The sequence below is a fragment of the Caretta caretta genome, chromosome 5 (assembly GCF_965140235.1).
Source record: "Caretta caretta isolate rCarCar2 chromosome 5, rCarCar1.hap1, whole genome shotgun sequence".
NCBI lineage: Eukaryota > Metazoa > Chordata > Testudines > Cheloniidae > Caretta > Caretta caretta.
Window position 1 is genome coordinate 131,860,342 of NC_134210.1, and position 23,742 is coordinate 131,884,083.

At 45.6% G+C, this 23,742-nt stretch overlaps 1 protein-coding gene across 2 annotated transcripts; it reads left to right on the top strand.

Annotated features, from left to right (window-relative positions):
- POFUT3 (protein O-fucosyltransferase 3) lies at positions 1–21,479 on the top strand. Of its 2 annotated transcripts, XR_007356892.2 has the most exons (6): positions 1–364; positions 5,246–5,594; positions 7,681–7,972; positions 15,874–16,709; positions 18,857–19,747; positions 19,871–21,479. XR_007356892.2 is itself a non-coding variant. In XM_048851627.2 (5 exons), exons 2-5 carry the CDS (start codon positions 5,514–5,516, stop codon positions 19,079–19,081), a joined length of 1,434 nt encoding a protein of 477 aa, XP_048707584.2. In that variant the 5' UTR covers positions 1–364; positions 5,246–5,513; the 3' UTR covers positions 19,082–21,479. The 2 variants fall into 2 exon arrangements, 1 of the variants encoding a protein (XP_048707584.2); XM_048851627.2 differs by having other exon boundaries at positions 18,857–21,479.
- Positions 21,480–23,742: the final 2,263 nt, after the last annotated feature.

Here is a 23,742-nt window from a genome sequence, read left to right on the forward strand (position 1 = left end):
TATAAAAAAAAAGAAGTCAGCACAGAGAACAGATTTTTGCTGAGATCTCCTTGTCAGGGACTTCCAGGAAGCGCAATCTTCACAAAAATGATAGCACAATTAATGTAGTTAGTTTTCCTTTGCAGAACATTCAGGACCTAGGAAAGATTGGATTCCAATCCTGGCTGAAGCTCTGCTTGGCAATAGGACTCGTGAAACTATGGATACTGGATTCCCAGGAACTCAGAGGGATTCTCTGCATATTTATTTTGCTAAGAGAAATATTCTGAGCTCCAGGTTTTTATCCTGATCTCGAAAAGCTGCAGAAACTGAAAGTAAAAAGAGCATAGCAACAATGGCCTAAGAGCCCTGCAGTTTTCCTGAGGTAAGGGGAAAAATCATCACTGGTGTGGATTTCTTGGTTATCTAACAGCATAGGATGCAGTGATGCTGAGAAAGATGCAAAGAGCTGTCTGCAACCCGTAAAGGGCTGAGATGGAGAACGGGATCAGCAAACCCTAGAGCCTTTGATTGCTGTTATGAACTGTTTAAGCAGATGTAGTTCGATGTTGGAAAACAAATAATCTGTGTGTTGCTGGGCTGTACAATCTGGCATTTTGAATAGACGAGGTTTCCAAAATGCATTTGTGTGAATTTAAATGAGGTTGTTTCGCTCCATAAGAGACTAAAAGTTTGTAATGTATTCCAATCATTGCTCAAATCCCAAACATCTCCACCCATTTTGAAATTCATGGACAGTCCTGATAGTCATAGGTGGCCAGCTAAGCTTTCAAAATAACTAGGGGTGCTACCATAAAACAAATATTTACTGTTACCACTATTTGAAAGTTCTGAACTTACTTTGGGCATTGCAAATTCAGTATGCTGGCAGTGCATCAGCACATGATCCTGTAATATCATCACCGACGGCAGACACAACATGCCAATATGTGAAGAAAGTAAATGTCACCCCCATCCTCCAAAATTAGCAACTCTAGTCTAATTTCTGGCTGGAAATTTTTACTCAGTCAGATTCTTAGTTTTGATCTAAGCAGGAAAAGAAATGGTCCATTGTATTAAAGGCACTGAACTGAGTTCTGTTGTGCTCTGAATGTAGATATTCTGGGTTTACACCAGTCTAACAGAAGGTAGAATTTGGTCCACTATATATGTGCACTATGTTTCCTGTGCACTTCAAGCACTGCAGTGAACCACCAGAACACGTGGCTTGATTTCCAAAAGTGCTGAGCACCTAGGCCGTATTGCCAACCCCAAAGCATTCAAAACTCATGAGACAGGCCTAAAAAAAATACATTTTGTGTTCTTTGTCTTCTGGTTTCTCAGCTTTCAGAGTGGACTCATGTTTTCAAAATCTTCTCCGCAGTGATAAAGATTATTTGAAACCTAAGTTTTTAAAAACAGAAGCTGAGATTGGCATGTATTCATGTGACATCGGGAGCTGCGGCTTTAATAAAAATGTCAAATCCACAAGGCATGTAATAAAAATCCAGTGTTGCCAACTCTCGCCACCCATTTTTAAAAAGTCATGGCATAGCATATTTAACTGCTTTCCCCTCCCTTCTCAAGGGAACACAGTGCCAGATTTCCAAGAGCGCTCAGCAGCCAGCAGCTCACACAGAATAACAGGAGCTGTTGAGGCACTGAGCACATTTGAAAAAGGCTGGTTCATTTAGGTACCTAAATGGGAGCTTAGCTCTTTTGACAATCTGGCCCTTACTATTGTGAGATGAAGCACAGAGCTGTGAATGCCCCAAAGGAGTTAGGCATCCAGGTCCCAGTTTCGGGCACCACTGACATGCAAACAACTCCAGCTAAAATGCTATAGGTGCCTAACCTCCCTCAGCTCCTCAGTTCCTTAGGCACTTATGTTTCTGCCTCTGAGCATGTGCGTTGCTGCCTCCTTGTGGGTGTCTGGGTGCTTAGCTCCCATCTAACCCTCCGAGAGATTCACAAACCAGGGCCGCCTACTGGATCAGGTCTCTGAGGCAAGTTCACAGTGATGACAAACCCTTATAACATTTAACCCCGTGGTTAGGGTACTCACCTGGCAGTCTTACCATGCCACCCTTACTGCTCCACTGTGGCTAGGCGGCGCGGCCTTCAGAGCTGGGTGCGCAGCCAGCAGCTGCTTCTCTCTGCTCTTCCTTCAGAGCTCACCCACCCCAAATACATTCTGTGCCCCCCAGTCTGAGAACTGAATACAGCGGTGCGAGCAGCATGGCAGGGGACAGCGAGCAGCGCCTGTGGGAACATGAGCAGTCCGGTGGCGGGAGCCCTTCCTGATTGGGGAAGGGTGGCTATAGGGGGGCTAAGGCAAATTTTGGGGTGACTATAGCCCCACAAGCCCCCCCCAGTACTGCCCCTGTTGGTTTGGACCCTGAGTCGCTGTAGATTCAATAGGCCCCCATCCAACCCGAACTAGATGCGTACACCTCCATCAAAGTCCTGCATGGGCCGGAGCCATTACACCTCCTTGCTTGGTGCTGTTGGTGAGAGCGAAGGCTTCTGATGAGTCAACACACTCCATCACCCTGGGCACCGTGGAATAAGTGGATAACAGCAATCATCTTCTCCAGGCCACTAAATGTATGAAGGAGTTTCCATAGGCCCTAGCGATTCATTGTGTCAGAGGCCTTGGTCAGGTAGTTAAAGTCCCCCGACTCAGGAGGAAATTTTGTATTCAGTGCTGGGTTTGAATGGTGTGTGGTAAATAAGGGCTAAGGCCACATATTGAATGACGATAATAGAGTTATTGAATAACTACCTATTCACTGAAGGCGGCCGGGTCCCATGGAAAAATAGCATGTGATCATGTAATTAAAGACTGTTTCATAAAATACATGCAAGTAAGGGGGCTGCATTAAGTTTGCACAGGCAGCCTTAATTCTGGCATTTCCTAACTTTAGAGTGCTGAACTTTGTAATGTTAATATGCTTTGAATGTAGTGTTTTTGGATGTTTTATATTAATATTAACTGTTGTGCACAATGAAAATATTAATGAGGAATTCATTTGAATGTGTTTTGTTAACAGAAAGGTACAAAAAGTCTAACGCACTCAAGAGTAAGCAGGTATGGTACCCTTGTAAGCAGATATGGTTGAAGACATTTTGCTTTCCGTCTCATATCTTAAATATAAAATTATTGGACCACTTAAATATTAATCTTAGTATATGAAATACGTAAGCCTTGATCTACACTACAGACTTATGTTGATAGGGTCTACCAGCGGAACTCCTGGTGTAATTTGCCTCCAACAGCTTTGAAACCTTCTAGTTTCCCATTCATCACAATGCGGAGATGTGTGTCCTCTGGCTCAGTCTGGTACCATGCAGGAGATCCAGCATTAGCAAAATGGCATCTCTCACTGCCATTGAAATAGGGACAGGGATGACTTAACTGTTTCCATAGTTCATTTCTTAAAGACGCATAGGCCAAATCCTGGTCCTGTGTCATGTGGTAATAAGAGGCCATGGCCCAATATAGCCTTGGGACCCAGATGTGTATTATTTGGACTGGGGCAATGCATTGTAAGTGAAAGGGGACTTCTCTGTTCAATTTAAACAAATGTTTAAGTCTGGACAGTGGGGTTATTTTTGTGCATGCTTCGTAGCTACTTTCCATATATCTTCCATAATTCATTCCAGGCCAGACTTGCAGACATGCTGGATCCAGGCAAAGCAACTGGGACTGAACTGTTAGTTTGGCCCTGTATTTCAGATCTTATTGGGAGTTACAAAATACAGGCCTTACACCTCCTGCCTTGCACCTTGTGTAGCTAGTAGCGCTGGAAAGTTTTTAGTAATTGGGGTGCTGAAAGCCAGCCCCCTTACATCTTTCTGCCCCCCCCCGCCTCCCTGAGCTGAGGCTGGGAGCAGGGCTGTGTCTCTGGGAGTGGGGGACCCGGACAAGGGGTAAGGGGGCCAAGGCCACAGCTGGGGGTGGGCGTGGGGCCAGGAGCAGAGCCTCGGGCAGGGGCCAGCAGCCAGGACACCACGTGCGGGACCAAGAGCAGAGCCCCAGTTGTGGGGCCAGCCGTGGGGCTCTGGGAGTGGAGCCCTGGGAGCAGGGGACCAGGTGCAGGGCGGGCCTCGGGAGAGGAGACCTGGGAATGGGGGGTGGGGCGGGGCCAGGCACAGGGCCAGCAGCCAGGGAGTGGGGCTGCAGGAACAGAGCCCTGGGCGCGGGGCCAGGAGTGGGGCTGGCAGCCGGGACCCGAGTCCCAGATGAGGGGTTGAGGGGTGGAGTGTGGGCGGAGGGCCGGGAGCAGGGCATAGGCATGGGAAGCACCCCCAGTTTTATACATGGAGCCAGTGGCTGGGGAGCGGGGCATGGGGCTAGCCCCTGGGACCCGAGCCAGGGAGTGGATCCCTGGGTGTGGGGTCAGTGGCCCCACATACAACCTGGGAGTGCTACAGCACCCCCCGCACCCCTACTTCCCATGCTGATGTGTGCAGCCCATTATACCATGCAAAGGGCATGTAAAACACGCCCACATCAGCAGGCTAATATTTCAGCCCTATGCTGCACAGATGTAGAACATGGTGGCAAACTCATTGGGCAACATTTGCTGCTGCTGCAACTAGCTTCTGTGGGGCACAGTTGAGAGGGGGAATCACAAAGGAGCCGGTCGCAGCTCCACGGTTCTAAGGCCAGTTTGAGGCCAGCCAGGCATAGATTAGAGCAACCTAGTGGGTGCTTTAATCCTCTCCAGCTGGTGATGTCCACAAGGGGGTCTCTAGGCACTGTCTTGATAGCAAGGACGAGTAATAATAAATGGTTTCTGATGGGGCGGATAGAGGTATTTCTCACTCTTGTTATTAGACTGAGTTCTCAGACTCATAAGTGTTAGGTAAATTGTCAGGCTCTGATCATTTACACCTGTGTACAGTGAGTGCAAATCAGAATCCTCCGCTCAGCGACACAGGTGTTTTTACAGGTATTTTACACCCATTTTTCACAAGGGTCAATGCCTAGGAGGTTCATGTCAGTGGAGAATGAGGCCCTGTCTAGGTTGTTAGTGTGCTTAGCAGGCCTGGCTTCTATCTGGAACGTATGTAGTAACGGTATCAGCTAAAAGAAAAGGAGTACTTGTGGCACCTTAGAGACTAACCAATTTATTTGAGCATGAGCTCAAATATCAGCTAAGTGCATCTCAGTGTTCCACTTGGTACTAATTTTAACTGCACTTTTGTTGACAGCACATATGTTTCTAATATTTGCCCCTTCACTCTGTGTTTGATTTAGTCAGTCCATCCACCTCCAAGGTATCCTTGGTTCAAAACGTTGCTCTGATGTCTACAGAAGAACACAGTCCGGTCTAGACATTGAACCAAACACTGAGCTTGGAATACAGTCCTTGATGGAGTCTCCTTCTGAGCAGCTGTGGCCATTGAGAAAAACAATGACAGAATGGGAAAGCACAGCAGGAATGACTGAAGCTGTAGGAGGAGCTGGTATCCCTGATAACAGGCCTTGACCACCACTTGGCACTCTGTGGGCCTGGCAGCACAGCATGATTAGAATTGGAAGGAAGAAACTTTGGGCATCTTTATTCTGCTTTACGGCCTTCTTTTTTCTTCTTGTTACACTCCAGGTACAGTTAATCCTCGGATTGGGTAGCTGAAGAGTTCTAGTCGTGGAAGGGAGGGAAAAGAGATGCATGTGGTTGCACTCCAACTGTTACACAATTCCAGCAGGACAAAGATGTCATTAAAGGCCCTAAATATTTTCATTAATAAATAACACTTTAAGAAGAATCTTTGTAAAGAATTTCTACTAGTTGTGTACTTCACTGAGAGCACAGGGCTAGAGGGGAAAGGTAAATGAATTAATAACTTCCTTACAAAATAAGGAGAAAAGACAAAACCCAAAGGCATAAAATCAATGTGGGTAATAAGGGCTTAGAAAACTTTTAGTAATACTAATCATATATAAAAAATGAAAACAAAAGTCCACAATTACTTCAAAGTCTGATCTTTCTCCTTTTTTTAAATTATTATTTATAGGCATTCATCAGTAGCCCTTCTCCTCCAGACAAATGAAATTTTGATGCATGATTAAAGATGTCTAAAATCATTAATAATTTTGGACTGAGCTACTGACTGCAAACTGTGGCCAGGAAGCCCTGAGACAGTTGACAGAGTTGAGAAAGTGTTCTCAGAGCTGGGTGTCTCCTGGAGCATTGTCTCCAATGCATTGTCCTTTGATCATAATATCACAAAACTCCTAAATCCCAGCTGTTTGGACCTGCAGCCATTCCATAGTAGCCCGGGACTTGTCTGGCCACCTGTTCAATACTTGGGAAAGTATAGACCACCAGGGAAACCTAGGTGCTGACACGAATGGTGATGGTGACTCAGTAAGTGGCATTCTTCCTTCCAAGTCTGTACTGACCCAATGGCCATTTATGGTGGTAGGAAGCACAGCGTCAGGCCAGCAAAAAAGTCTGATATGAAAGATAAATATGTTCATCTTTTCCCATAATATATAAATAAGCATACCCATTGCAGAGTATATTTAATTAGCATATCTTTGGGCAGAAGAAAACAGGCCCATTCCTCCTGCGGTATCTTCAGGGCAGTTTCTCCTCTTCCCCTGGAGGAGGCTGGGGCTTCATTTCCCCTTTCCCACCCCAGAATTGTCCTTTGTCCTGCATTTTGCTGATCTTCTTCTCCTGAAGTCTGAGCCCCTCCTCCCCAGCCCCCAGGGTCTCTCTCTGTCTGCTGTGTGCCCACTTACTTCCACCCAGAGCAGCTGGGAGGAAAGCAGTGGGACTTGGCTCTGCCCCACAGCATGCCAGCCAGCACAGCTGAACCAGCTTGGAGGTATCTTAATTTGCTGCTGTTTTAGACCAGACTGGCCTTTATTAATAGATAGCAACCATGGCTCATGTAAGTCAGTCTTGGCTTGCTGACAGACTCCTCTAGACTGCAATCTCAATAGCTCTCACAAGCTAAGCGGGTTCATTTGGTCCGGCCAAGAGTTGGATGATATAATCATAGATATCAGAGTGCAACCCTCCCCCCTGCCCCCAACTATTAAGCACTCATCCTTCGCCCTGCACACAAAGAACCATTTACAGTGTGCAACGTAACAAGAAGGTTTTAGTGATCCTACAAAACCCGGGGCAATTTTGTGTATTCTTGAGCGCCTCTTCTCTTGTATTTTCACTGTTTACTGACACCTCCCTTTTCTAGAGCATGCCTGTAACAGGCAGGGCTTGGATGACCAGATGTCCTGTTTTTAAAGGGACAGTCCCGTTTTTTGGGACTTTTTCTTATATAGGTGCCAATTACCCCCCATCCCCCGCCCCGTTTTTTCACAGTTGCTATCTGGTAACCCTAGGCAGTGCTAATTTTAAAAATGGGCCTTCCTCCATTTTGTAAGTCTTTATGAGACAGACAGCAGAAGGTATATTATAAACTACGGTGCCCTCACCAGTTTCAAGGTGAATAAATTACTTTGTCTACTTAAATTCCCTTTACAGTTTCAAATGGATATAGTATTTTTCACTTCTATACTAAAACACCATGAAGTGCTGCTTAATGCTACTAAACAGCTGCCAAAGTCTCCCAAGAGATGGCTGCATTTCACTGACAAACACAAGGAAATTAGCATCTGCTAGCCAAACTGTATGTCCCTGGCCATGCAAGTTATGATGTATGTGTTTTTCTCCAAAGGTGGTTCTTGAACTGGGCAAGTCTGAAAGGAAGATAAAAGTCTCCAGTTTACAAGATGGTTCATTAAAACTGGAGGAGCAGCGGAAACATGCATATCAGTTTTTTAATAAACAGGAACTCTACAGCTATACCAGGAGAGTTTTAGATGCGGACAGATACCCTATCCTGCTCTGGTGGTCCCCGCTGACTGGCGAGACTGGGAGGTTAGGTCAGTGTGGACAGGATGTCTGTTTCTTTACTATCAAGAGGACCTACCAGCATAATCACATGACAAAAGCCTTTCTCTTCTATGGTAAGGAACTGAGTCATTTTAAATGAGTGAGTTCCCTCCCCTCTGCTATTTCTCTGTTATAGATCAAGTACAGAGCAACTAGAAAAGGAGGACTTGTGGCACCTTAGAGACTAACCAATTTATTTGAGCATGAGCTTTCGTGAGCTACAGCTCACTTCATCAGAGCAACTGTAACCCTCCACAGCAGAAGTTGTTAAAGTCTGTCTGGTGACAAAGTGCACCAGCAAGTATCTCTACTTGCACATAAAGTGTAGTTCTACTCTGAAAAGTGATCCTGGGAAATGGCATTATGGAATTACTTGTGCATTGTCTCTGGCTGACTTCTAGATCAAATGTGCTTGGTTTACATGTGACATGGACATTCTTCTCCCTGCCCACCCTGAAAAGCCAGCCTCAGATCTGAGAGTCAAGCTTGTTTCTTTCCTAGCCTCGCCAATTTGCCTTATGTGATAACAGCCCCATTCCCTTCCATGCCAAAGGGGTAACTAGTTGACTGTGAGTGGAACTCAGTAAACAGTTGCCATTGACGATGCCCAAAGAGTAGAATCTACCTCTCTCTCTGAGCAGTGTTGGCTTTGCAGGGTAGCAGAAGTAAAAAGCAGAAACAACATTTTTGTCACTAAAGTAAGCAGATATAACTCGAAGTGCATCAGTTAAGAAGCTGCAATTTTTACACAGTTTCTTTTTAGAGAAAAACTGCATTTTATGCATTCAGTGCGAGGAAGATTTTTTTATTCTCTGACTGTAAGCAGCCATCAACTAAAATGTCTGATATTAGAAGATTATTTCTGGGTTCAGCACCTTGATTCATTAGCTCAGAGGGGCACATGTGGTTTATTTTTTTTTTAAACAAAATGTGAACCACAGGAAACAAATGGCTTTTGATAATCAGCGAGCTTTATTTAACACTGAACTGCAAACTTCCCACCTCTTCCATTCTGAGAGCTCTAAATTACACCCAATTCCAAAGGGTAAGTAGGTCAGTTTAGTTTATTGGTGAGCCTGTGCTGAAGCATGAATGGGAAGAAAATATAGCAAAGGAATAAAAAGCTGACCCATTTTAAATAAAAGGAAACCAAAGCTTACATCACATGGATACTATAAAGTCTGTGATATTTCTGGCCTATGACAGTGCTTCTGTTTGCCACCCCCAGCTCTAGCAGAAGTACAATTTGCTCATTGTACCAAGCTTGAGGAAATGATTAAATATACTTAATTAAACTGGAATGCATATATTAGCAAAAAGACCCTCCAAGTACTTTTTTTTAATCACGACAGTGCACATTTTGAAACTTTTTGAAAGGCAAATTCAAAAATGTTAGTTTTTACAATAGCAGGGAATGATTTATCACTGCCAGTAAAGGCAGACTCAAAGCTCGTATATTATATTAAATGCGAAAAAGAAACCCTATATTAATGCAAGGCTGTTACATATTTAAACACAGCAAAGTTAAGGAATGCATAAAGCAAGCTCTCATACTAGCATTAACTTGCCTTTATTGTACATTATGGATAAGCTTTTCAGAAGGTCAGCCATCTCCTGGAGAGTGCAGTTTGCTCCTGTGAAGTTTGCACCTGCCATTGTCTTATGGGTGGAGATCTGGGTGTTTGCATCTCAAGATCTCAACCTGTGGGCCGCTTGTAGCCCAATCAGCACAGAGCTGCGGCCCACGTGACATCCTCAGGGACATACGGGTAGTATTGGATGCGGCCCACAATGGTAAATAGGTTGAGAACCACTGCCCTAGATACCTGCCAGGGAATTGCATCCCCAAGGGAGAAGCTTCCCTGCTCTGCCTCTGAAATTTTTGCCTATGGATATTCAGAAGGTTTCGTGCCTTAAAGTAAAAGAAGAAGGTGCTTTTCGGTGGAATTGTTTTACTAGCAATACTTGCTTTTGTTTACGGTGAATCATCCCTGTTTACTCTCCCAGGCATTCTGTGTGGGTGATGTCTCTACAGAGGCACTGCTGACCTGTCATTTTTCTTCTTTGAAAAGTATCACCAGAGGCCCATCCTCTCCTCAGAGTTCAGGGTTCTGTTCAAAGGTGAAGTGTTGCCTCCAACAGTGGATTTTACTCCTGCCCTTGGGAAGGTTTCCAGGCAGTTCCTTTTTAAAAACTGGGATCACAGCGTTTACATTTGCAGGGAGAGCTCCTGCTTCCTCTGGATTTAGGAATGTATGTCTCCACTGCAGTCAGAGATGTGATTGAAGCTAGGGTAGCCATTCTGCCTAGCTTTAATCTAGCTAGAATGACAAAAATAGTGGTATAGATGTGGGGGCACGGACCCCAGCATGGGCTAGTAATGTGACTATGTACCTAGGGTCCCATCTGTGCTGAAACCCGTGCTGTTGCATTTACATTGCTATTTTTAGCCACACTAGAAAGCTAGCTCAGGTATATCTCTCTTAGCTTCCATCACACCCCGGATTGCAGTGGAGACAAACCCTCAGAAGGTTCTGCCAGGAGCCAAGCAGCAGCTGCTAGAAGTGAACCTCTTGGCAGGGGATGGTGTCCCAACTATCAAAGCTGCAGACATGAGAATTTGAAGGGTATGTCTACACGGCAGTCATGGAGTATGATTGCAGCTGATGCAAAGCCCGGCTTGACAAAACCCTGGCTGGGATGATTTAGCTGGTGTTGGTTCTGCTTTAAGCAGGGGGTTGGACTAGATGACCTCCTGAGGTCTCTTCCAACCCTGATCTTCTATGATTCTATGATGTGGACATGCCCAAACCAGCTTTAATCCAGCTGGCTTGAACACTGGAGCAGAGAAACCAGGCAGTGCATGCTCAGTATAGGCTGGCCATGCAGCTTCGCTGCTCTAGTGGCTGAGCTAGGCAGATGAAATCTAGCTCGGGTATGTCTGCACAAGCTGAAATCGCACCCTGTGACTGCAGTGTACACATACCTTAAGAGCCAGGGGAGTTCTACCCTCTCTACCCCTGGGAGATGAGACCCTGCGTGCAAGGTGCTTTCAAAAGAGCAGAGCCTTTTCACATCCCCCATTCCCCTCTGTACTTTGCCACGTATCACAGGTTTCCTAATTAATACTTTGGAGACTATAATTATGAGTGCTTTCCATCAAAAAGTTGGAGTGTGCTAATAAAGTTTGCGGATGATACAAAGCTGGGAGGTATTGCCAATTTAGAGAAGGACCGGGATATCGTACAGGAGGATTTGGATGACCTTGTAAACTGGAGTAATAGTAATAAGATGAAATTTAATAGTGAGAAGTGTAAGATCATGCATGTAGGGATTAATAACAAGAATTTTAGTTATAAGCTGGGGTCGCATCAATTAGAAGTAACGGAGGAGGAGAAGGACTTTGGAGTATTGGTGCATCACAGGTTGACTATGAGCTGCCAATGTGATATGGCCATGAAAAAAGCTAATGCGGTCTTGGGATGCATCAGGCGAGGTATTTCCAGTAGAGATAAGGAGGTATTAGTACCGTTATACAAGGCACTGGTGAGACCTCATCTGGAATACTGTGTGCAGTTCTGGTCTCCCATGTTTAAGAAAGATGAATGCAAACTGGAACAGGTACAGAGAAGGGCTACTAGGATGATCCGAGGAATGAAAAACCTGTCTTATGAAAGGAGACTCAAGGAGCCTGGCTTGTTTAGCCTAACCAAAAGAAGGCTGAGGGTAGATATGATTGCTCTCTATAAATATATCAGAGGGATAAATACCGGAGAGGGAGAGGAATTATTTAAGCTCAGTACCAATGTGGACACAAGAACAAATGGATATAAACTGGCCATCAGGAAGTTTAGACTTGAAATTAGATGAAGGTTTCTAACCACTCAAGGAGTGAAGTTCTGGAACAGCCTTCCAAGGGAAACAGTGGGGGCAAAAGACCTATCTGGCTTCAAGATTAAACTCGATAAATTTATGGAGGAGAAGGTATGATGGGATAACACGATTTTGGCAATTAATTGATCTTTAACTATTCATGGTAAATAGGCCCAATGGCCTGTGATGGAATGTTAAATGGGGTGGGATCTGAGTTATTACAGAGAATTCTTTCCTGGGTATCTGGCTGGTGAATCTTGCCCACATGCTCAGGGTTCAGCTGATCGCCAAATTTGGGGTCGGGAAGGAATTTTCCTCCAGGGCAGATTGGAAGAGGCCCTGGGGGTTTTTCACCTTCCTCTGCAGCATGGGGCACGGGTCACTTGCTGGAGGATTCTCTGCACCTTGAAGTCTTTAAACCATGATTTGAGGATTTCAATAGCTCAGACATAGGTGAGAGGTTTATTGCAGGAGTGGGTGGGTGAGATTCGGTGGCCTGCATTGTGTGGGAGGTCAGACTAGATGATCATAATGGTCCCTTCTGACCTTAATATCTATGAATCTATGAATCTTGTTCCACCTTCTTTATCTCATCATAATCTTATTAATTCCCCTTTGTTCCACAGTGGCAGGTACTGTCATCATCTCTTTAATCCTTAAAAGATCTTTGTCTACCAGCTAGACCAAGATTAAGTGTGTGGTATTGGAATCATTTTAGGGCTTTTACCTCGACTGCGTATTTCTACAGGCTTCCCTTTGCCCAATCCTCCTCTTCTCAGTTAGTCAGTTTTACACTCCCATTTACAGTCCCTCATCTCACTCTGCTTTCTTGCATCCTCTCTGTAGTCTCATTTTTCTTGACACCTCCTCCAAGAGGAAGTGTACATGTAAAAGTCAAGGTTACTCTGAAGTCTATGGTATTTCACTATCCTCTACTCTTTATCTCTTCCTAACACCACTTAAAAGCATGTTTTAAAAAGAAAATAGCCCTCATGAGCTACTGTTCTAATAATTCACCTCCACTGCTAGCAGCTCACATCGCAATAACACAGCAAAAACAGAAAAAACAAGGGTCATTTTCCTATATGCGGTATGATGCCTCATCATGGGAACATACAGTCACCACACAGAATCACATGTAAAAAGAAGAGGATACAGAATGCTTTAACTCCCCCAAATACCATCCGTTGTCCTTTATGACTCTTGCACTAGTGGTATTAGGATTTTATACCTCCACCCATCATTGTAGGAGCTGGTTGGATTGAAGGGAGTGTCATTCTTATGATGGGAAGTCTTTTCCAAAGAATTAGGTCTTGCTGCATTTCCTAAAGATGGTCAGACTTTGGCTTCGCCTGATGACCTCTGAAAGTTTGTTTCATGGCCAGATCCCCTTGATTGAGAATAATGATTAAAATATCACATCCAAAGTACTGTACTAGTACTTAAACTACAATCAAATAATATATACCGTAGTCCCCAGCCAATAAATTGTCCTGATATAATTTTTTTAAGCACTTTGCAGTTAATCCCAAGACACAAATCACAGACTAATCAAATGAACTTCACGCAAAAAGTACTGGAGATACAGCAGTGGTTCTCAAACTAGGGCCGCCGCTTGTTCAGGGAAAGCCCCTCGCCGGCCGGGCCGGTTTGTTTACCTGCCGCGTCTGCAGGTTCGTAGAATCACAGAATATCAGGGTTGGAAGGGACCTCAGGAGGTCATCTAGTCCAACCCCCTGCTCAAAGCAGGACCAACCCCCCAATTTTTGCCCCAGATCCCTAAATGGCCCCCTCAAGGATTGAACTCACAACCCTGGGTTTAGCAGGCCAATGCTCAAACCACTGAGCTATCCCTCCCCCCAGTTATCCCTCCCTCGCCGATCCAGGCCAATGGGGGCTGTGGGAAGTGGCGTGGGCCGAGGGATGTGCTGGCCGCCCTTCCTGCAGCCCCCATTGGCCTGGAGCGGTGAACCGCGGCCAGTGGGAGCCACGATCAGCTGAACCTACGGACACGGCAGGTAAACAAACCAGCCCGGCCCGCTGGGGGCTTTCCCTGAACAAGTGGTGGCCCTAGTTTGAGAACCACTGAGCTACAGTGTATGATTTACCACCACGCTCTGGCTGCTTTGGGCCATTCTAGTGATGCAAAGCAGCCAAAAACCCAGTCTAAGGGGACAGTTGAATGGCCAAGTTTATGGCCACTTTGCATTGCTGGAGTGGTCTGAGTGAATCCATCCCAAATATCCATTTGTCTGGTTTAATTCTCTTACCTGTTATAACACCTTGATATTTGGTTACTAAAGCTTTTTGGAATAATGTCTTTCTTCTTCTTATCCGGGGGAGGGGAGTGGAAGTAAGGTTACTTTAAAGGTAAATGGGCCCAAGCTCCGATAAGCATGTGTAACTATTGGGGTTACTGTGTACCCCAAACCTCTAGGGGTGCCACTAACATGCCTAATGTACCCCATTTTTAAGGCAGGCACAGCAGGTAGGTCTTGTAGGCGCTAGCCCTGGTGGGTCCCAATAGCCAATCAGACACATGGCTAAGGAAAGGGCTACTAGGGCTGGCAGGAAAGGAGAAAGGTCGCTGATACCCTGGATACAGAAGCTTAGTTACAGTTCGAAGTGAGCAATAGTGGTTCTCGTTTGGGCCCCTGGGGCAGTCCAATCGAGAGGCAGGGCACTTCAGGCCTAGTGCCTGGGGTGCCCTCTCCAGTCCAATCTGTACTCAAGCAAATAAGCATCTGCAGGCTTCCAAGCCAGGCTCAGTTAGTGTCTCTCATTGGGGGTCCCCTTTGCACAGGCTCCCTGCCCAGCTGCTGCTGCTTGCCCAAAAGCCCCACAGAGACCTGCACCCAGCTATGATGTCCAGCAGTCACAGCCTGTACATTTGCAGCACAGTTCCCGAGGCTTCTCTCCAGCTTCCTGCTGCTAAGTGGCTCCCACTCCTAAGTCCCAAACAGGGCCCTGGCACATCCTCGTTCAGGACCTTACCTGGCCAGGGGAAGGGGATGCACAGTGAGGAGGAGGCTCATGGGAGTTGAAGTCCCTAGCTTTGCAGATCCATCACACATGATTCATCTTAATGGTAACTCATATTCTCCAAGGCCCATAATCTGAGAATTTGGTTACACAAGAACGTGTGGTACAGATCCCCACATCCCCACACTGGTGTTTATTGTTGTGCGGTAATTATTGGTTTCATAATTATGACTATTGTATCTGGAATTTTATTTTGACTCTGTGGCCCTTCGTTCCAGAGAAGGAAGCAATCCTGTTATTTCGAAGTGTCTTACAACAATTAAAAATAATAATGACTCCACTAAAACGCAAAATTAACACAACCCTTTTTGGCCTAACTGTAAGCTAAAACACTGCTATTCCATTACAGAGTTTACTGGAAATATTAAGAGGCCAGTTGTGCCACCTTTACTTATGGTGAGTAGTACCTTACTACAGGACTAGTCCTTTTGCAGTCAACAGAACCTTACTACACATACAATCGTATTCATTGTGAGTAAGAGTGGCACAGGTAGGCCCGAAGTAAATAACAAGGGCCTTTTACAGTGATTTAAATATATATATTTTTCCTAAAAAGAAAAGGAGTACTTGTGGCACCTTAGAGACTAACCAATTTATTTGAGCATGAGCTTTCGTGAGCTACAGCCGAAGTGAGCTGTAGCTCACGAAAGCTCATGCTCAAATAAATTGGTTAGTCTCTAAGGTGCCACAAGTACTCCTTTTCTTTTTGCGAATACAGACTAACACGGCTGTTACTCTGAAACCTGTCATATTTTTCCTAGTTCAATATATTGAATATAGGAAGTGGGGGAGGTTTAGATTGGATATTAGGAAAAACTTTTTCACTAAGAGGGTGGTGAAACACTGGAATGCGTTACCTAGGGAGGTGGTAGAATCTCCTTCCTTAGAAGTTTTTAAGGTCAGGCTTGACAAAGCCCTGGCTGGGATGATTTAACTGGGAATTGGTCCTGCTTCGAGCAGGGGGTTGGACTAGATGACCTTCAGGGGTCCCTTCCAACCCTGAGATTCTATGATTCTATGATTAAGGATTTGGCTAATAACATTATTTGTGTTTGTCTAGGTACTGACTTTAATATAGATAGCTTACCCCTCCCTCGTAAACGCCATCACGACTGGGCCCTTTTCCATGAAGAGTCGCCCAAAAACAACTACAAGCTCTTCCACAAACCTACCATCACTTTGTTCAACCATACAGCTACCTTCAGTCGCCACTCCCATCTGCCGCTAACTACTCAGTATCTGGAGGGCATAGAGGTCATAAAGTCTCTGAGATACATGGTTCCACTGCAAAAGAAGAATAGCTTGAGAAAAGGACTTGCACCGCTTGTGTATGTGCAGTCCGATTGCGACCCTCCTTCAGACCGGGACATCTACGTGCGTGAGCTGATGAGCTACATCCAGGTGGACTCCTATGGTGAATGCTTGCATAACAGAGACCTTCCTCAGCACCTCAAAAACCCAGCCTCCATGGATGATGGTAACTTCTATAGAATACTTGCTCAGTACAAATTCATTCTTGCTTTTGAAAACGCAGTCTGCGAGGATTACATCACTGAAAAACTCTGGAGGCCCCTCAAGTTGGGAGTGGTACCAGTGTACTATGGGTCCTCCAGCATTACGGACTGGCTTCCTAGCAATAAGAGTGCAATCCTTGTAACAAGATTTTCACATCCCAGAGAGCTGGCGCACTACATCAAGGCACTGGACACAAATGACCAAGAGTATGAGGCCTACCTAGAATGGAAACTGAAAGGGGCCATCTCCAATCAACGACTGCTCACTGCTATCCGAGAACGCAAATGGGGAGTCCAGGATATCACGCAGGACAATTATATTGATGTGTTTGAGTGCATGGTGTGTAATAGGGTGTGGGAAAACATCAGAAGGCAGGAAAAGGTACTCATAATTCTAATTGTGTTTGGGGTTGTTTTCTTTTAAATATAGCTAGCTTTGGTGAACAGAATCTGACTGATCTTCCAACAGGGCTAAAACTCCCATGCCATGCTGACATACACAGACTGATGTACACTTTATTTAGAGAACACTGCCTCGTAAGTTCATCAGTTATGATCATGAGGGGCCACTTGTTAGGGTCAGAGAGTAGTTCTATCTCCTTGGCCTCTCTCCTGGGATTACTAGTTGTGGTGGATTTTTCTGATAGGGACACAGCACACCTGGAATTAGACTGAAACCACAAACTCATGTCATGACTCCCTCAATCATCATGCAGTAAAGATGGGCAGCCACCTTTTCAAAAGTGCCCACTGATTGTAAATTCCACAGAAGTTTAGGTGCCCAATTTCAAGCACCAAGAATGGAGGTACCCAAAATCTATTTTCAATTTTTTCCCCCTTGGTCCTTTATCAATATAAATTGAATTATTTTTACATCTGCTTATCCAAATCAGGAACTGTGCTCACATTTACATTATCACACAAGCTGGCTTGGGACATCTCCTCTGCTCTTTTCTACTGTGGCAGTCTGAACTGTAGTGCTTTCTTATCAACCAGCAAGGGGAGACAGAAAACTCTTAGGAAGATGAACTGTACTCATATGCAAAATGGCACTAAGAATACTCAAGTTGTTTTCAGCTACTTGTCTGTTGCTCATTAGTTAAAGGGGATTAAAAATTTTGCCATGCAAATTATTGAGCATTCAGCTTATCTAGGATCCTCAATTCAATGGAGCCTTTAACTGATTGCAAATTTCGGATCAAACAACTTCTTTTTTGCTTAACCATGCAAGTGGAGGAAGCAGGTGTAGGAGAGAGTAACTATAGAACTGAAAGCTGAGATTCTCCTCATTCCCACATTGCTGGGTCTCCCTAATCAAGGAGGCTTCCAGGACCAAAAGGCCCGCTGAGTTCACCAGTGCCCGCTTCATAGCTCCTACCACACAATGCTTATATATTGAAATGATAACAAGTAATTGCTAAACTCTTAGAGTCAGAATCTCAGCTGGTATACATCAGCGCCGCTCTGTCGAAGTCAAGAGAACATCACCAATTTATACGAGCTGAGGCTTTGGCTATTATTCTCTAGGAATCTGATCCTGATCCATTGAAATCAGTGGGAGCTTTGCTAATGACTTCAATGAGCATAGGATCAGACCCCAGAGCAGGGATTAGAATATTTTGCTGAAATGACTCAGTGGATTGGTAGCTACATAGAACCTTTTGCAGTTAGGTTATCAGTTCAGTGCAGCCCAGTTCTGTCTCATCTGGGAGCTTTTACCATCTGGTTTCTTTTTTCGGTGGCCTATATGAAAACTAATTTGGTTTCAGTCCAGTTCCCCGTGAAGAGATGTCTCCCTTCTGAAAATCAACGCCATGACTACAACTCTCGTGGATGTGAGAGAGACAAGGAGGTAATATCTTTTACTGGACCAACTTCTGTTGGTGGAAGAGACAAGCGTTTGAGCTTACACAGTGTCCTGAAGAAGAGCTCTGGGAAGCTCGAAAGCCTCTCTCTTCCACCAACAGAAGCTGGTCCAATAAAAGGACCAACCAGCTTGTGTCTCTCATATCCCAACACGGCTACAACGACACTGCAAACAACTCATGTGGATGGGCAGAGAAACCAATCTACGCTTTCACTCTCCAGGGCATGGTTAAGGTACATTATGCAGGGCAGGGTAGGGAAGCTTTCAGTTTCACTGTATGTGCGGTGCCCATTCTATCAAAGCAGGCAGGCAGGTTACAGTCCAGAATGTGAACTTCACAAAGAGGTGTTCCTATGGTGCAAGAAACAGTGAAATATGCTTTCACTGAGAAAGAGAATTTGGGAGGAGAAGAATTCGGGAGGGATAGCTCAGTGGTTTGAGCATTGGCCTGCTAAAACCCAGGGTTGTGAGTTCAATCCTTGAGGGGCCCATTTAGGGATCTGGGGCAAAAATTGGGGATTGGTCCTGCTTTGAGCAGGGGGTTGGACTAGGTGACCTCCTGAGGTCCCTTCCAACCCTGATATTCTATGATTCTAATCAGTGCAGCTATCCATGACCTAGAGTCTAATTAAACCCTTCCTGTGTTTCTCCTCCATTGCCAGGGATTGTCACCCAGGAGATGGAACGCACAAGTTAACCACCTGAGCTGCCCGAAACCTGAGGCTTTCTTGTTCTCCTCTCCAAACATACGCTGGACATCTCTGCGAGAGATGTGGATACCAAGCTTTGAACAATCCAAGAAAGAAGCCCGAGCACTGAGACAGCTGGTGGAAAGGAATATGAATTTTACAGCTCAGGAATTTTGGACACTTGTATTCAAAGAATAAACACGACAGGCTATTGCACAGAGTGAGCTCCCCAAAGGAGTGTGCTTTGTAATATTCTTTTGCACACTGCCTTAACATCTGTCGGTCAATAAGTACAGGAAGGAGTTAAACTGTCCTGTAAGATAGAATGCAGTAGGTACAGTACTCAGTAAGTGCTGATAAACTACAGAATTACCCGAGCGGTTTTTTAAAAACTATATTTTTACACTAATTGTCATTAGCTTGCACATTTGAGCATTAAGACCCCTACTAAGGAAGGTGCTTAACGCACATGCCTGATTTTAAGCCTATGAGTAGTCCCAGTGAAGCTAATGGGACCACAGTCACTTGCTTAGTAACAGGCCCTTCCTTGCAGAATCAGGACCTTCGCCTTCTCTGATCCAAGCTCCCACATCCCGGGGTTGACATCCACAGGCTATGGAATAGTTTGTACAATCACATTGGTGTGACCTCTGTGGCAGCGTGCCTTTGAGACAGGTGTAGCGATCAGGCTTGCTGCTGAGTATGTCTGTTTATCATCAGTCCCCTTGGCATTCACAGGTTTAGTTGAGACTTGGCAAGCTAAGACGTCCTGAGGCTGAGAAGGAATGTAAAATGCATCAGTATTTAGCACTGGGAAATTCCAGCTGCTGCTTCCCGGGGACGGAAAGAATGAAAATGTGCTGGGTAAGATTTAACAACCATCTCCTTTTGAAAACATAGAACCCTATGAATTTTTGCCCTCCAGGAGGGTCACTCCAGATTAAATAATTCTGTTTATTCTGTAGTAATCTATTTTCTTTCACGTAGACAATAATAGCCGCACAAAGGTGAAAGGATGCGATTGGCTGAAGCAGGGATTAAATGAAGGGCCTGATCCTGCTGCAAAGCCGTCCCTGTGTGGACACTGGAAATGCTACAGTGGCACAGCTGGAACAGAGCTGTCACAGAGTCAAAGTGCCTAGCCCGCTATCGGAGCCAGCCCATGAGGCATATCTGATACCCAGGGGTATGTCTACACTGCAGAAATAACCCCCCCAAACCAAAACTGTGCAACGAGTCTCAGAGCCTGAGTCAACTGTGGGACTTGCACTACCGGGCTCAAAATAGCGGGCAAGGCGTTCCCGCTCAGTCTGCAGCCAGTCTGTGAGACCAGCCCAAGTGGGAACATCCACACTACTATTTTTAGCCCTGTTGCATGAGCCCAAGTCAGTTGACTCAGGCTCAGACTGGCTGCCTTGTTTTTGGTTTGCAGTGTAGACGTACCCTGACATGCAGTCTTCAAAAAAATTGCCTGTTTTACCTTTTAACATAACACCAAGAGCTGTAAAATATTGCGCGCTCTCTCTCTCTCTCTCTTTTAAGAAGCTGTGAAGAGGGTTGATGCTGGAATGATCGGGCCATCTGAGAGCGATGAACTAAGCATAAAGTAGGAGAACAATGGAGCGACTAATTTAGAAATCTTACACTAATCAATGACTAAGAAAGTAATTAAAGACATACAATATAAGAATTACTGTGTTCATTTCAGTGCAGCATGGGCCCTGGTCACACTGCTGGTGCATGACTGGGCTCTCTCCTGCACACAGGATGCTGAGATGGGGTGGCACCCTTTGGAAATTCAGCCAAATACGTACTCAGGCGAGGCATTAGAGAAAGTTGCAGAGGGATCTTGAAGGCTGTAGGTGCTGCATACTTGCCATGTGTGTGATGCCTTTTACCAGTCATCTGCCCTGTGTCTGCCTTCCAAGAAATATGGTGATACAATGCGTGGTCTCCCAGCTGCCTTTCTGACAGTGGATTGGGAAGAACAGCACATGGGGCATCTCTGTTTGGGCCTTAAGACATTGATTGTCCACCCCAACACACTCCTTTCATCTGCTGTCCTGAGCAATCAAGTATAGCATGTGGATTCAGCTACTTCTCCACAGAAGTGCAAAACAAATGGTCATGCCTAGAGAGTAGCCCTGTGTAATGCATCTTCAGATCTGGCCGCATGCTTTACTCTATGTAATTATTATACTTCATATATCAAACTAAACAGTGTAAAATAAATATTTTCCAAATTAAAAAAAAAGTCCCCAAAAGTAACCCCCCATCTCTTATTGGGCCAAATTTTATAATATTTTTAGCAGTTTATCTAACAGCCATCTTTGTACGAAACCAAACATTACAAAAATAGTGTAGCATCACTAAAGCTTAGACATATACAGAAGGAGTAGGAGGAAGAGCAATGTTATGATAAAGTTCTAACTGCCCTACATTTTCTGCTGAATGGTTTTTAAAACTACTGATCTCTCGCTTCCCGGCATCTGTGTAAATATGTCTACTAAACACAGTTTTAAATGTCTGTAATGTAGTTGGTTTGCTCATCTCTTAATATGCTCCTTTAAAAAAAAAAGGCATTATTTACATTCGGCATCTGGAATATCTGGGAAGTTTTTTCATCTAGCATGTGTACGTATTACATACAAAACACTTTATTAAAAGAATATTAAAGTTGCAAAGTCAAGCATGACCATATTACAGGGGTGGGCAAACTTTTTGGCCTGAGGGCCACATCTGGGTGGGGAAATTGTATGCTGGGGTAGGGGGTTGGTGTGTGGGAGGGAGTGTGGGGTGCAGGAGGGGTGTGGGTGCTGGGGTGCTTCAGGGCAGGGGGTTAGGGGCTCAGGGCAGGATGTTGGGGTGCAGAAGGCGTGTGGCAGGGGGCTCAGGGAAGGGGGTTGGGAACTCAGAGTAGGGGGTTGGGGTGCAGGAGGGGTGTGGCAGGGGGCTCAAGGGAGGGAGTTGGGGACTCTGGGCTGAGGGTTAGGGGCTCAGGGCAGTGGGTTGGGGTGCAGGAGGAGTATGGCAGGGGGCTCAAGGCAGAGGGTTGGGGTGCAAGAGGGGTTCAGGGTGCGGGCTCTGGCCCAGCGCTGCTTACCTCGAGCGGCTCCAGGGTGGCAGCGGTGCGCAGCAGGGCTAAGGCAGGCTTCCTGCCTGCCCTGGCCCCGCGCTGCTTCCAGAAGGGGCCGGCATGTCCAGCAGTGGCTCCTGGGGGTGGGGTGGGGCAGGCGGCTCCGCTGTGTACTGTCCTCGCCTGCATGTACCACCCCCAAAGCTCCCATTGGCTGCGGTTTCCCCGTTCCTGGCCAATGGGAGCGGTGGGGGGTGGTGCCTGGAGGCGAGGGCAACACATGGAGCCCTCTGCCCCACCCCAGAGGGGCCGTAGGGACATGGTGCCATCCGCTTCCAGGAGCTGTGTGGGGGCCAGGGCAGGCAAGGAGCCTGCCTTAGCCCCACTGCGCCATGGGGCTGGCAATCCCACAGGCCGGATTGAAAGCCCTGACAGGCCATAGTTTGCCCTCCCCTGCCATATTATTTAAGAAGTCTGCCAGGAGTAGAATGCAGTAGGGTTTCGGTCTAGTACCATATCCAGAAGCGAAGAGAACATCCTCTCCTTTCTTGCAACCATCTACCTCATTCGCTGTCTATCCTGTGAATGAGGCAGGGCTGCTGTAGAACAAGAAGTATGTGATCAAGTAATTAAAGACGGGATCATACTGCATATGCATTAGGGGGTTGAATTAAGCTTGCACAGGCATCCTTAATTCTGGCATTTCCTAACTTTTAAGTGCTTGACTTTGCAACCTTTATGATCTTTACAAACAAAAATTTGTTAAATTGCCTAGGTTTTTTAAAAAGAGAACTAGGAAAGCAGAAATTCCATCATGTGGAACCATATTAACAGCTGGGGAAGGGGCTGGGACTGACAGCCGAAGCCCTGAAGTCACAGAGGTCACAAAAAATCACGGAATCCATGACCTCCATGATAGACTCGTAGCCCCATTTGTTTGCAATCTCAGCAAAGAGGCCAGGACTTGGCCTGGAAAATAATTAATATTTATTAGTTCACACAACATATGCTGCAGAATGCCTAGTGGTACTGAAAGCACCCACTTACTTGTTATTGTACAGTGTGACAGAACTCATAGGATCAGTAACACACTGTGTTATATTCATACATGTACAGTGAGCATCATGTAATTCCTAAAAGGCCCCAAAACTTCAGGCGCAGGTCGAGCACAGGGCACCACATCCATGTTACTGTGGCTCACTGTTAAAATGCTCTTTCGAGGCCTCCCTCAGCTGTATAGCCCCATGCCAAGCTCTTCTAATGGCCCGCACCACCAGCGGCAACCTTTCCCCCCTTTGCCTCACAGATCTTCCATAGGACACAGGAGGCAGCTGGAACTACAGGGATATTTTTCCTCAGAGAGATCCAATCTTGGGAGTAACCAACACCAGCGTCCTTTCAATCTACCAAAAGCACATTCAGCTGACATTCTACACTAGGGGCATAGCCACAGGTTGGCTTGGGTGGGCCCCCCACCCAAATATGGTGTTAAAAATGCAAAGTTCAACCAGGATTTTTTTTAAGGGTGCATCCTATTGGGCAAAGAGACAATTTTTGAAAATACTTGAACCAATCAAAAACAAAGCCACTTCTGTAAGGAAATGTGTGGGTGGGATCTTTGCTTATACAATGAACTATAAGCAAGAAATATTCGATTGCCAGTGATGTATGAGACCGGAATTTTTCTGCCGGAAGTCCTTCAAAGAAAATGTTTTAATATTCAGCTCTATTACACTGTATAGCTACATGTGATGCTTGAACCAGAGATTCAAAATGTCAAAAC